At 39.8% G+C, this 14,284-nt stretch overlaps 1 protein-coding gene across 1 annotated transcript in view; it reads right to left on the reverse strand.

The window, feature by feature from the left end:
• ascc3 (activating signal cointegrator 1 complex subunit 3) overlaps positions 1–14,284 on the reverse strand; it is a 522,713-nt gene that overhangs the window by 50,025 nt on the left and 458,404 nt on the right. Inside the window, exon 37 of the mRNA XM_080192820.1 lies at positions 4,772–4,996. Coding sequence (XP_080048946.1) covers positions 4,772–4,996 — 225 coding nt within the window. The remainder of the gene's footprint in view (positions 1–4,771; positions 4,997–14,284) is intronic.

Genomic DNA, 14,284 nt, shown 5'->3' on the forward strand with positions numbered 1-14,284 from the left:
ATGAAAGGGTGGTTGAGTCAGAAATTCCTGTAACATTGAAGAAGTATTTATATATTCATTTGCACTGCCATAACTTCCAGGGCAAGAGCTGGAAAACAGGGTTAGTGTGGTTAGACCTTTGTTGATTGGCAAGGACATGATGAGCCAAATGGCCTCATTCTATGTTATAAATGTCTCTAAATCTATAACACTAAGATATCAATATTGTAATCATTATCAATATATGATTACAGTACATAAGTCCCTACCACCTCAAATGGGGCATCTAATTTTCTGAAAAATATTTCTCAACTAAAATCCTTCACAATTGTCTGTATTAAGTTCTTCTGACAAATGTTTACTTACGTAATTTCATACACCTATAAAGCTAATTTGGCCAACTTCAAAATGTGAGACTTGCATATGCATTTTTACAGAGGCAATTTGTTTAGACTTTGAGAATAAGAAACAAAATAAATACAAATTTTGGCCAAACAGAAGTATTGGAAAAATGATGGCAAATGTTAGGAATGTCATAGGATTTTGTAGGAATAGAGCGTGTTGGGAAGTGAGTTAAAGGCCACATGAAAACAGTAGCTTGATTTCCACAGTCTGATAAAAAGGAGCCATTTATAAGATCAGGACATGCATGGACAATTAGTAGCAGATACGTAAGCTTTCACTTCAGTTTTTTCTATGTGTGATAAACAAGGTAATTCCCTGGACAGCAGTTAAGAAAGCCCTGCGCGCACATCTTTTAGGAGGTAGTTGGTTTCCATGTCAGTGCAGCTGGCTGTAAATTATGCTAAGTATTCTACACCTTTACTCTTTCTGTTTCCAAAATACATCTCTTCCAATATGTCAACTTCTACAGTAACACAGCCCCGCATTCAATGATACACAGTATAACAGATTCCAAAGGAAAACTGATGCATCATTTCCATCAGTTATCAATGCAACAAAAAAGGTTTAGAGGTGTTATAAAAGGGGTAAGATGTTTGATATGTACACTGATTTTTATGTTCTTGTATGCTGAAGCCATTCATTTGGTTTAGAATCTTCCAAATTAATCCCATTTCTGAATGAGTGCCAGTGAGGGGAATACAATATAAACTAAACTGATTCCCATTTCCCCAGCTACTTACTTCAGTGCAATATGATGTGAAGGCATTCATTATTAAAATAATTTTCATCATCAGTTTTCATCAGCAGCATAAAAATAATAATTGGGGCTCTAGCCTTAAGCCCAGTGCCATCTTGAACGGGCAAAATTAATTTTTGCTTGTGCTCGATTTAAGTTTTCAACTTATACTTCCATCCTGTTAATAGCAGTATGTGAGGAGTTAAATCCATGTCACTCCCAACAAGAAGGCTCACATATAGAGATAGGACTGGAAAAACAAAATCAGAAAGCAGGAGGGAGGGCAAAATGTATGGAGGTGATTATTTTAATGCCTTGCATTGTGACTTTCCCAGGCAGAGATGCAGTCTACTGAAGAGCATCTTCTCCTGTCTGAGGAGACATTAGAAGGTTTAATTAGAATAAGATGCTTAGATGAATTCTTTTTAAAGTCTCCTTCTCTCACTCCTCCACACATTTTGTCCTCCCTCTGACTTACTCATTTCCTCTTTCCTGCCCTTTCTCCCTTTCCAACCCTGTATCGTACCACAGTCCTATCTATATTTATATATACATATTCTCTCAACATTTTCCATTTTGACTTGAGTGGTCCATATTTGCAATAAACTAACATGCTGTAATTATGTCCTATTTTATATGGAAGTGTTGTACTGCCACCATTGATAGGAGTGTGTCATTACAGATCCAAATCCGTTGTTTCTGCTGCAAATGCACACTTTGGAAATTTTCAATGGAAATGTAAAAACAATGTAAGACTTTAAAATGGCCACTGAATTAGATCTAAACATCCTCTTCTAATTAAACCCTCTAGCACCATGTCTCCTGGGGGTTGTAGCTGGTCTTGGTTCTAGATATGTAATTCCAACAGGTATCAAACATATATAAAAGCAAGTATGTGTAGGATGCACACCACAATCATAAAGGCCACCCACCACTATATCAATAACATTGACTATTTCCATCTCAGATCAGATCTTTTTCCATGCCTTTGATGTCCTCTCACACTCAACGCTCCTACATATTTTTCACCCAAAACTCTGCCACATTCATAGCATCCTGTTGCCCACAACCTCTGTTCTCTGTCACCCAGTCCCTCAAAGACTCAGATTTGAATTTGACGTATGTATTAAAATCTCTCCAGGGCTTGGCTCTCTCCAGTGTTAACATCTCCCTGTCATGTTCTGTTCAGCTAATCCTGTTGACTTGTGTGTGTTACAATCCCCATGGTGGGGGCAGGGGGAGGGGACTGCAAATCAAAATAATCAAATTTGCCAAATGGCCCCCAAATAAAGAAATGAATAAGGTGTCACTTTTTGTAACTTTTACTCTAACTTGAATCTGAACAATGGAGGCGACGACATTGAGCCTGCACTCTCTGTCTGCAGGAATGGCGGCGGCGTGTGCTCAAAATCAGGAGAGCATGATCTTACCAGCCCCTTGCTTGCACAGTGGCTTGTAACAGATTGCGGAACTGCAGGGAGCTCAAACTTAAATACAGCACAAGCAAAAATTACCTTGGCCCGATCAAGATGACATTGGGCTTAAGGCTAGAGCCTCAATTATTATTGTTATGCCACTGATGAAAATCATTTTAATAGTGACTGCAGAGCAGCATGTCATTAGCAAGCACTTTCTCCAGGACATCCCCCCCTCATCGGATATTCAGCAGGTGCAGGCTTGCACTCACGCTGATGCCATTTACAACTGGATCACCTAGAAGTGAATCTGTCGTAGGGGCCTCCCCGGGTCATAAAGGTGAGTACAACCTCTGGGGAACAGGGGCATGTTCGAGAAGGGATTTGAAAACGCTCCTTGGCACTGCCCTTTGGCACAAGTTGTCATTGTCAAGTTGGTACCGTTGGGGGGGGGGGGGGGGGGATGGATGGAGGGGGTGAAGTGCCAATACTGATTGGGGTAGGGTGGTGTGCCCCCAAGTTACGGTTGGTTGGGGTGGATGTTTACTCAGGTTCCGATCAGGGTGCCCCTTACAAATGATGCCCCGATCTCTGTGCAGCTGACATGTCTAGGCCCTGCCCTCCCTGTATGATGGCACGAAACATGCTTTTGGCAGAGTGCCTAGAGATCTGGAAAGAAAACTGACCAGTTTCTCGTGAGAGAAATATGCCGGTTTTCACGTCAGAAACACTTGCCAGTTTTTTTATAAGATTCTCCCCCACTACCCCCAACGTATGTTAAACACGAATTAACATGAATGACACTTCAAATAAAAAAGTAAATTTCAATTTACATAGTCGACACAACAAACATATGCCTTACACAATCAAAATCATCCAAATCAATCCGTGTGGCAATACGTCATTACAAATTTCAAGATATGTTGTTCTCAATGTACGGAAGGTCAAGAAAGCTATTTGATAACGGCTTTCACCTTTGAGTTTCACAAATATAATTTTAATTAGCAAAGCACACTTCTACAAATCCTATCTTTCTCTTGGATCATGACAGATGGTGTAGGTTTCCAGAGGCCCTTTTCAACCTACCAACCCATAACACCATCGTTCACGGTGTGGCCACTTTTTGGGAAACTACCCCTTCAGCTCTTTAGGGTCTCCAAGCTATTCACAGAACTTTCCAGGTTTTAGGCTCTTTTTGTTCTTGCTCACACATTGCCTCCACAAGCTTCTGTCTCCTTCTCTGAAAAACTCACCTCTTTCTGAGAGCGATTAGCTTCTCCCCCTCACAAAAAATCCCTATTTTCCTCTTTCTGTCTGCATCTGTGTGCTGATTGTATTCAGCCTCCAGCTCCTCTACTTGTAACTCTCCTTTGTGTCTGCAGCGCTCCATTGTCCCTGTCTGCTGCACAGCTTCTTTCTTAACTTTGTTCCCGTTGGAGCTGCTACCAGGTTAAGACTTGCAGGTCATGTGGATCAGTATTTCTTATGCAAAAGAAAAATCCCTTTCCGATTGATGCAAACTCTTAAGAGCCTTTTTCAAACATTCTTGAAAACATGTATAGATTCCACAGATCTTTAATAAAATTATGAATTTTCCTTACTGTGCTGCTTCTGGGGCAAGATCGGCATATTTATATCTTGGAAAAAAGGTAGCTCTAACACAGTAAAATGTCAGTAAAACATGTAAAACAGCACTGTAAAGACAACATTCGCTTAGCACACTTTCATGTTCAATCAATGGCTGATTGTTGCTTACACCATTTATCTAACTTTAATTGAAAGAACACATACATGGCATTCTCTATGGGAAGTAAATGAACAACATCTGTTTTCAGAGTTCTTTAAAAAGTCCAACAGTTCAGTCACCTATTTATGTGACTAACTGCACCTTCACCATTCCTAACATCCAGCTGCTTTAAATCTTTGCTATATAGCCTAAAGCAAAGCGACCAGGCGGCAAACCGAACTTTTCTTGCCTTTTTATGCTCTCCTGACAAAATAAACATGTGTTGGTCATAGAAACTCCTGGTTAGCAAATAGGACGACTTGGTCAAACATTGTATAGAAAAATGCAAACGTGTAAAATAACGTACTACCTTCAAATCTCATGAGTCAAAACAATACCTTAAAAATTTGTTGAAGAAATCTGAACTAGCTGTCATCTGTATTTTTTTTATCTTTTGCTGGGAACATCATCTTGAGTAATTCAGCATTGTTCAGTTCAATCTTTTCATACCTGACAGATTCGAATGGCTTGGTCCAGCACTGATTTTGTATCTGTAGCATAATCGGGGCATGGCAAGGCAGCTCGGCAAAAATGTGCTTGGAGCAGCAGGTGGGCTTTCGTGTGTGCACTGTCAAATGAATGTGGATTTACTTCTATGGGAAGACGCTTAGCCAGATCGCTATTCAGCTGGTCTTCATTGTGGCGCACTGGAAGTTCTGCATATTCTGTAGCATCCTGGGAAGCATGAAAACAAATATGAGATTAGATATGGAAGACTTAGCGGATACAAACATCAACAATGTACAGGTCAAATGGACAAATGAGTAAAGGCAAACTCACTCAAATTGTTAAACTAAACCAGGATAGTTGAAGGGAAATTCTAGGTTATAATTATGGTTTAATAGCCTGATGTATTCTACATTTATCTAAAACAAAAAGACTGTGAAATTTAACATAACTATCACTGTTCATAGACATCTTCACCTTGAGTGGACATTCCTCAACAAGAAGTACTGTTCCATGATAACATACAGAAGACCAAATTCTTCCATGTTTATTGACACAGTATTTGTTTTTACTGATAATTTTTAAATGCATTTAACATTCACTTAAAAAGACTTAATAGCCTTGTTACGGCTGTTAAAATATACACATTTCCATTCATTGATCAATATTCTGACCTTTTCTTTTGGGACTTTTCCATTAGACAAATAATGCCGGTGGAATAGCTTATTTATCCAGGTGGTGATACACTTGCAGATATTTATTGTCCACCTTCTTTTCCTGTTGTTTTTAATATCCATTAAAATAACATGAATGTTTCTAACAAAACTCTGAAACGAGCACAGTGACAGTTTCCAAACTTTAATAGGCACTATTCAAAATTGCCCCAGGTGCCAGTTCTAATTAATTTTTGGGAGCAGCTTTCTAAAATCAAAAACAACTTTTTAAAGTTGAATGCAAGGGAGGGAAATCAAAATAAAGATGATTCACTGAAATTCTGCAAATAACTGTCAGAGCAACCTCTGCTTTGGGCTTGACACAAGTCATCAGAAGAAGCATACCAATGGGTCCCACAGCAATTAGCGGTGGAGAGATAAGCAAATGAACAAGGAGAGGGCAAATGCTTATTTGGTATGTAGACATTTTTTTAATAGACCTTGACTGAACATGGAGAAGCTAGCTATGGCACCACACACTGGGAGGTCCTTCTTTTAGCACTGGTACACATACACAGCAGGAAATGAGATCTGCTTAGGCATCAGTGACGTTTCCATTCTGAAAGGTAAAAAGATTATAAAGGCAAGGAAACCTGCAAATTCCGATTTCTACAGGTACAATCTAATTTACTATTTCACATCAGATAATACAAATTGAGTTTAACATTCCACCTCTTACAAAACATTACAGAGCAAAACATTGCTCTGATCCATGCATTTTTCAATTTAGGGTACTGCCATAGTTGAATGCTCATTCAGAAACATGGCATTGAAAAGGTTATTGTTAAAAGCTATAAGAAGACCTCCTGTATGACGAAGTGGGCAAACTAATTGCCAAAGGAAAGAAAAAATCAGAAGTCCCCTTTCAAGCGATTTAATCTTGGCAAGCCAGTAGTTAAGGAATCTACAACTGGCTTCGGTCACCTTACGTTCAAGCTGAAAGGGAAAAGAATGAGTCAGGATTCCCACGGCTGATTGCGAACGAATGTTACTTGGAGTGGATGCAGTAACAGATTGTTGATGGTAGCAGAGTGGGTTGAGAAACTGGTTAAAAAGGTGCACATTATCTTCGGCTTTATAAATAGAGACATAGAATTCAATAGTGAGAAAATTATGATGGAGCTTTATAAAAACAAGGGTTTGGCCTCAACTGGAACAGGGTGTCTAATTCATGGCACCGCATTTTAGAAAGGATGTGAAGACTTGAGAGATGATGTTGAAAAATATAATAAGAATGATTCCAGGGACAGGGGGTTGCTGTTCTTTGAAAAGATTGGAGAAGATTGGATTTGCTCTCCTTAGAACAGGGTTGAGAGGAGATTTGGTAGAGGTGTTCAAAATGAGGGGTGTAGACAGAATAGAAAGAAAGGGAGCCTAGACTTAAGCTGCGTTGCAAAAGAATAAAAAGTGATACAAGGAAAATTATTTTTAAGAAGCAAATAGATAGGATCGGGAATGCACTACTGTGAGGGTTTTGACTTGCAAAACAAAGTGGATAAGCACCGGAAAGGAAAAACTGTGTGGCTATGGCAAAAGGATGGGAGAGCAGAATCAGCTAAACTGCTCTTGCAGAGAGCCAACGTGGACTTGATGGTCTGAATAGCCTCCTCCTCTGATGTTCGAACGTGCTTGAATGTATCAACAATGAAATGCAACTTATAGCACAGAAAAATCCCCAAGGTGCTTTAGAGAGGAAACAAGCGTAAAAGAAATGGACACCACAGTTAGATTTTAGTGGGCGCTGGTGAACACAATCCCATGATCTTGGGAGCTATGCAGTTATTTGGAGAGTTAGTTGGATGAAGGCAAGACTTTGAACCTTCAATTGGGAGGAAGTCCAGCGTCAGAGGGGTCCTCTGTAGTCCCAACAATGGCCACCAGGATTATGAGCATTCTAAGTGCTGGAGCCCACTGGACAAGGCAAGTTTGGGATCTCCAGGTGGGAAGGAAAGGTTGGGGGTGATGTTGGTAGCTGTTGGAAAGGCCAGGCAGAGACAGTGTACCTGTGGGGAGGAGGGCACAAATTGATGATGGTTGCAGGGGAGTTAGGGGGAGGAATAGATCTTAGAAGGGGCACCTGCTCTGGAAAGGTTGGCCAGAGAGAGGCACCTGCCCTCTACCGTCCTGCCTGACGCTCAAGAGGATGGCCTGCCAAAGCTCACCTCAATCCTTGACTGCCTCCCACCAGCCTACAATTTGCAGTCAGGATGGGAGAGGGGGGTGGGAAATGGGCCTTAAGTGGCCACCAACAGTTGGGGACCCGAGTGGCTTTCGCAACCGCCCTCTCTCCTGACCACGGGGGTCAGATGGGGATATGTGAATCGCAGGGTAACCTGCTAACCCCCACCCCACAATATTGTAATGTTAGGTTGGAACAGATTTGGGTTAGTTTGAAATGCCAATGCTCATGTAAGTACAATGGGCACTTGGGAGAGTTCCTAAGGAAGTACCGGTGCCTAAAAGAAAAGGGTGGAAAAGAAAACTGGGACTAAAATAATGTACATTTAAATACTATTTTCTTCATTTCTTAGAAATTTCTGCTTAAAATTGGAGGAAACTAAAACAAAACTTTAATTCAGAATATTTAACTGTTAACAAATGCTCAGTCTGTGCAGTCTTCTGCAGCTTTTGAAAGGTTTAGACATTCTAGCCTTGCATTCTAGTCTTGGAATGTAGTGTCATATTTACTTTGAACCCTTTGGAGGTTTATTTATACTGATCTCTTTCTTTGGGACCTGTTTCTTTATAAGACTCTTCAGAGTGCATTGGACTTTATTTACTAAGGAACTTCTGACTCTTTCAAGTCTCATCAGTCTTAAGAGAATGCCAAATCTTGGTTATGCTATTGATAGGGATATATTCCTTTTAACTTTCTACAAATGGTAGACTTTATTTACTTCCTAGTCATTTTGAGAACTAATACTTAAGTTCTCATCCATAGTTATAGCTGGAACATAAGTGAGGCTCATTTTCTTATCTGCATCACGCCACTAATTAAAGTAAATTGACAACAGGGACTGAAGCTTTTTGTGTAATAGAGAATGGAATTGAATGGAGTAGCAAAAGGTCGCCATAACCCATTATATTCCTATGTGAAGGGCTGCCTTCTATGTCCTGCCCTTGTTTGTTTTGTGCAGTCCAAGCAAATTGCTTACCACTAGTCTGTATCTCTGGTTTGCCCAGCTGTCTTTGAATAAAGACATCTACTCTCACAAACGTTAAGGGACAGTGATTGACAATCCTATGATGAACACTGGCTGTAACCCAGCTACTGTTCTTGAATTCTGCAACAGAATGGAGTGAATAAGGAAACTATGCTTCATGCTGACATGAGAAGGCCTCCCGTTCCCGCAGTGACTTCCATTTTCCTCTATACCTTTTAGAATGAAAGTCTCAATCTGTGCAGCAAATGGCTTATACCAAGGCATCCTTGGTGCTGCGCAGCATGTTGTTTTTAGATTAGTTGAGAACAGAACAGTACAGCCATATTTTATGATTTCAAACTCATGACCATTGATCCAAATTATTTTCTAGAGTCTCTATTAATACTTACAAAATAATGGATAACACAGGGTATATTAAAATCATTTTAAACATGGATAGTATTTCTATTGCTGTCTCTGTAATACGGACAGTCAACACTCCAGTTCGGTGAATTAATTCTATAAGAAGTGTAAGGTTCATAATGAATACTTGTGCTGTTGGAGGCACAAACAATTCGATATTCTTTTGGGACAACTATTGCCATATTGATGCCGCTCAGGTTTTGAATCAATAAAACAAAAAAAAACAGTAATTAGGATCACTTTTAGTCTCAGCTGAAACAATTAGCAATTTTATGTTGGATATGTATACACTCCAAATATGCGACTGGGAAATGTGTTAATAGAATATGTATCAATGCATGTTATTTTACACGATACTCCGTTTGAAACATTCAACAGCTTATTGAGTAATTCAGCTACAATACATTCAAAACTGGCCGCCGTGGACAGGATAAGTGAGCATTATCTAGAAATTCAGAAATGAAATATAGTGGTTTATTTGGCTAATTTTGAGCCATTCACAATATAACCAGGGTATTCAAATTGTAAATGAAGAAACATCACATCATACATTGAATGTCTGCTTAATTGTGCTATTTAAAAATGAGCAGACTACACTCACTTAAACAATGTGGAATGATACAGTTGAGCCCAGCATGAAGGTAAGAGTTGGGTGGAAATGATTCAAATGTGGATCATTGAATAACTGAATAAACTAAATGAATTGTATTCTGATTCGATCACATTTTATTATAAAACGTATGTGGCTCAGAATGACAGACATTGCAATAAAATTTGTATTACATTGTGATATAAAGTTTAAAACCCTCTTCTCCAGAAACATAGGAATATTCATTCTCATGTTAAAGCCACTGTTACTTGTATTTTCAGCACATCATTGATGCACAAGCAGTCAGCTGATGAGGTCCCAAGCTTGGAATTTCCTCCTCACACTTTTATTCCTTTTCCTTCTTCTTCCCATTTAACAAGTTCATTAAAACCCACCTCTTTAATCACATGTTAGTCACGCTTGCTCAATGTCTCCACTATTCCAGTGTTGAATTTTATCAGATTGTGCTCCTATGATGTGCCTTAGACTGCTTTGCGAAGGTAAAGCTGATTCTTAAAGGTGTAACAACCAATTTATCTGAAGCCTCAGTGACATGAAAATAAACAAATCTTCAAACTGGAAAATATTGTAACTTTTTTTTGGAGACAATTTAATTCAATGACAACTTTCAAGTCATTTCAAATTATATATTACTGCTTTGGAGGTGGATCAAGAACAGCATTAACACAAACATCTCTTTTAAAATAATTATCAAACAGATTTTTCATTTTACCACCTGTTAATAATCTCCTTGCTGGGGAGGCTTGCACACTTATAAGGTAACCTATTTATAATGTGTCCACTGATCTAAATGGAAGGAAAGTCAGGCAACCTCTGTTACAGCCTCCTTTCCTGAATTTTCACTCTGCACTTTACCCAGGTGATTATTTAATGCCTACCATAAAAATCTGCTGTGACACTTCCTCTCAGAAAATAAAGGAGCCCTCTTTAGAAACCATCACAAAAGGTCTCAAGGATGGTAAATCTCTTTACTTCGGTTGATGTAATTAGCAGATCTTGGCGTACTTTCCACTTCTAGATGTTGATTTCATTGCTCAAATGATAAATTTAAAGTGCAGCAGAACAAGTTTAGGGAAGCATCTGTTTTCAGTCCCCATCTCTCCATTGGGGAAACAGGAGAGAACCTTGCTGAGACAGTACAACTAGAATACAGAAGTGAACGTATGTTTTGTTACTCTGTTTGCAGCGATGCTTTAATAATTAAAACTACTGGTTGGAAAAATACTGAAGTAGCTATTCAAATGCCACAGAGGTGTAAACTAAATGTCTTACTGCTTCATCAATTGCCTGTTGAAAGTGAATAGGACTTAATCTTTAAAGTGTTCCTGGTTAGAGATGAGCAATGAGGTTGTAGTTAATGGATACCAGACTTTAGGGTAACCTTGATTAATCTGTAACTTAGAGGTGACAAAACAGGACTAAATTATTTCTTCACATTCCAATATGTACACCAAAGTGCCTGTCATTTTATGCTTATAAAACTTTTTTAAAAATTCAGTTCTACAGTTGGTGGAAAAGATTGTTAAAGGGGTCCCTAGTGAAGGTTTTAAAAAAATCAAATAGCTAAGATAAGGCAAATCCTCAACACTTCTTCTAAAGCAAGCAAAGTTACTGCAAACAGAGGTCATAAGCGTAAAGATAAAATTTAGTCCGATATTAATAGGGTTTTGTTCTTGCAAAGAGTGATAAACATCTAGAAATTTGATAAGCAGTATGAACTTTAAGGATATTCAAAATGCAGCTGATTACAAACTAGGAGTGTTCGAAACTGGAAGGACAAGCTTTATTGCAACGACTAGCCATTCCGATTCTTGACATTTATATTAGTTTTAACCCTCCAAAGGCAGTAGCAGATTTCTACACTTGGCACTTTAACATTCACTCAAGAATACTTGAAAAGCTATTCTTACAAGATTGTGCCACTGTCCCTGCACAGGATGGGTGTCTGAGGTGGGGGAGACAAAGGAAAGTCTGGAATAGATTTTGATATGTTGGGCTTTGGTGCTGCTCAGTGTTTTGCCAACTAAAATTAAGCAATAGTTGAAAAAATGAAAAGAGAGTCACTGATACTACTAAATATACATTTAAAATGTGTCAGATTTCCCCATCAGCAATTCTCTTCCGCTACCATGTCCTGACCACATATAATCTCGAATCCCAAAGTTCTATCCACCCATGGATGGTAACAAATCTAGTTCCTGGTGAGTACAATATTAATTCTAAAAGCACTGGGAGTGTTACAGAATTTCCACATGATGTTGCATGACGAGGGATGCAAGGAGAAGATCTTTGTACTTTAAGGCTCAGAGGAGTTATGTAATCTGTGAGGAATAGGGTGGGGCTGAGGACAATATAGGAGATAACAGTGGTGGGAATTTAGTTGGAAGGGGGAAGATGGTGGTGGTAGGATGAGAAAGGCACCAGCAAGAGGGAATCTCAATTTTGATACTTTTACTGCAAGTTTTGAATTTACATTCAATGTTCTGTCAGGTACAGTATTGTTTAATGAATGAATACGTATTTCAGGGCGTGCAGATGACACCACTGTCTGTTACTGTTCTGTGAATTTGGATTCACATCAGTGACATTCACGAATTCCTAGCAGACGTATTGCTATGCTGACATGGAAATGGAAGCCACAAGGGAGAAGAGCTAGTGGTCGATTGAGAGCCCCCCCATGCATCACAATAACTGGCTGCTGTTGAATTAAAACTTGCAACTATGTGAGCTGGAGGAAAAGCTCAAAGCAGAATTGAATGGCGTTGATTAGTTACTGCCTTAATTGTCTCTAAGGAACAGGAAGAATGCTGATGACGACAATGATATTGGTTATTCCTGTCAGCAATCTAAGCAACATTCATTCAGGAGCGTGCCAGTACAACCCAATATCTCATTATATGATAATGTAACCCAGGGTGTAAAAATAGAAGCCCTTTGAATTCTGAACTGGATATTATGGGTGCTGAGTTTCCCAAGAGCCCTGGCTAAAATGTCAGTTAGAGCCCAAAGGGAATTCTGGCTGTCCCAGAATCATCAAATGGCCAAGTGGCAAAATCCTGACAGTGATGAGGCCCTTCATTGGGATTTAATTGCTGGGCGGAAGCGTAAAATCCAGTGCATGGTACTCGTATTTAGTTGGGGGGGAGGAAGCAGGGGTCGAGGTGTTGCAGCAGCTGCAAGAGACCCGGAAGTGCACAAAGCTCTCCCAAAAATGAACAGAACCCCATTTTGATATTTTTCTCTATTTCCTGGCCAACAATCCATCTGAGAAGCTGACTTGGTATGGGAGGGAAGACCTGCATTGAAAGCTACAGTTTGGACCAAGGGAGGAATGCGGATGAGATCTGGGAGAGGTGCGGAAGTGTGCAAAGACAAGGGGAGAGGCAAGTGGGGAAGAGAACATTGTCGAAGGTTGAATTGACATCAGTGGAGGGTGGGGTGTTGGATGGAGGGACCATTATGTTCAGCTGTTTTCTGCCACACTCAGCAAGTAAACAGATGGTGACAGTGAAAGCAAATTGAATTCAATCTTATCCCTCATCCTGAAATGTAGGAAAAAAATAATAAAACTGGATGACTTGACAGATCTTTATATTTAGAGAAGTTCTACCTGCCAGAATTAACATTGTTCATCGCAGTTTACAGATCTGGTTCCAGACCATACAAATCATTATTGCACAGAAGGAGACCATTCAGCTCATCAAATCCATGTTGGTTCGTGGCAGAGCAATCCAGCCTTTCCCTCCCCCTACTCTCCACCTTACCATCTCAACACGTGTTCTGCTTTTCTCTGTCTTCCCAGCAAGCCAGGGATCCAGTAGTAGGCCTAACAATAAAAAAAACAGCTAACTCTTCTTCCTCCAAGCGTGGGTATAAAGTATACTTGTTCTGCTGTCTTCAGCATGAATGTTGCTATCCCGACTAATATGGCTGGTACGATATAACTGATCCTCACTGTGTCAGTATTCGGTGTTGCACAAACCAGCCTATCTAGCTTCAACATACATTGTCAATGCCTGAAGATTATGGATTTTTAAAAAAAAAATCTGTGTGTGTTCACTTTGCTCTAAAACACGTCACTGAAATAGAACTCATTCTGCAAGGGGCAAACTGTCCCGTTCCGCCTACCACAGTAATTGTAGTGGACAGGGAGTGGACCATGCAAAGGTCCATTGACCTCGGATGGGATTCTCCAGTTTTGGGGTGAGTGTGGCCGGAGAATCCCACCCCAAATCTTTTCTGTGAAGAAAAATAAACGAGCAAAGGCAGCAAATGCCAAGATGGCCAGGACTGTAGAAAAGTTAAATCCAGTTTGGAAGTCCCAAAGCAATTAGGACATGTTACTCAATGGGAAACATGTGTATGCAAGATTTTCAGATGAGAAAATAGTCGCAAGCAATGCAACACTTCAGCTGACATATCTTGCAAATTCTGACTCCTTAAAGCCTGCTCACTATTGACAAGGCACAAGTCAGAAGTGTGGTCGGATTTCTCCCCACTTGCCTACGTAAGTGTGGCTCCAACAACACTCAACACTATCCAGAACAAAGCAGCCCACTTGATCGATATCCCATCTACCAGCTTGAATATTGACATCCTCCACCACACAACGACCACAGTGCGTACC

The sequence above is a fragment of the Carcharhinus amblyrhynchos genome, chromosome 7 (genome assembly GCF_965287045.1).
Source record: "Carcharhinus amblyrhynchos chromosome 7, sCarAmb.v2.hapA, whole genome shotgun sequence".
Lineage (NCBI taxonomy): Eukaryota > Metazoa > Chordata > Chondrichthyes > Carcharhiniformes > Carcharhinidae > Carcharhinus > Carcharhinus amblyrhynchos.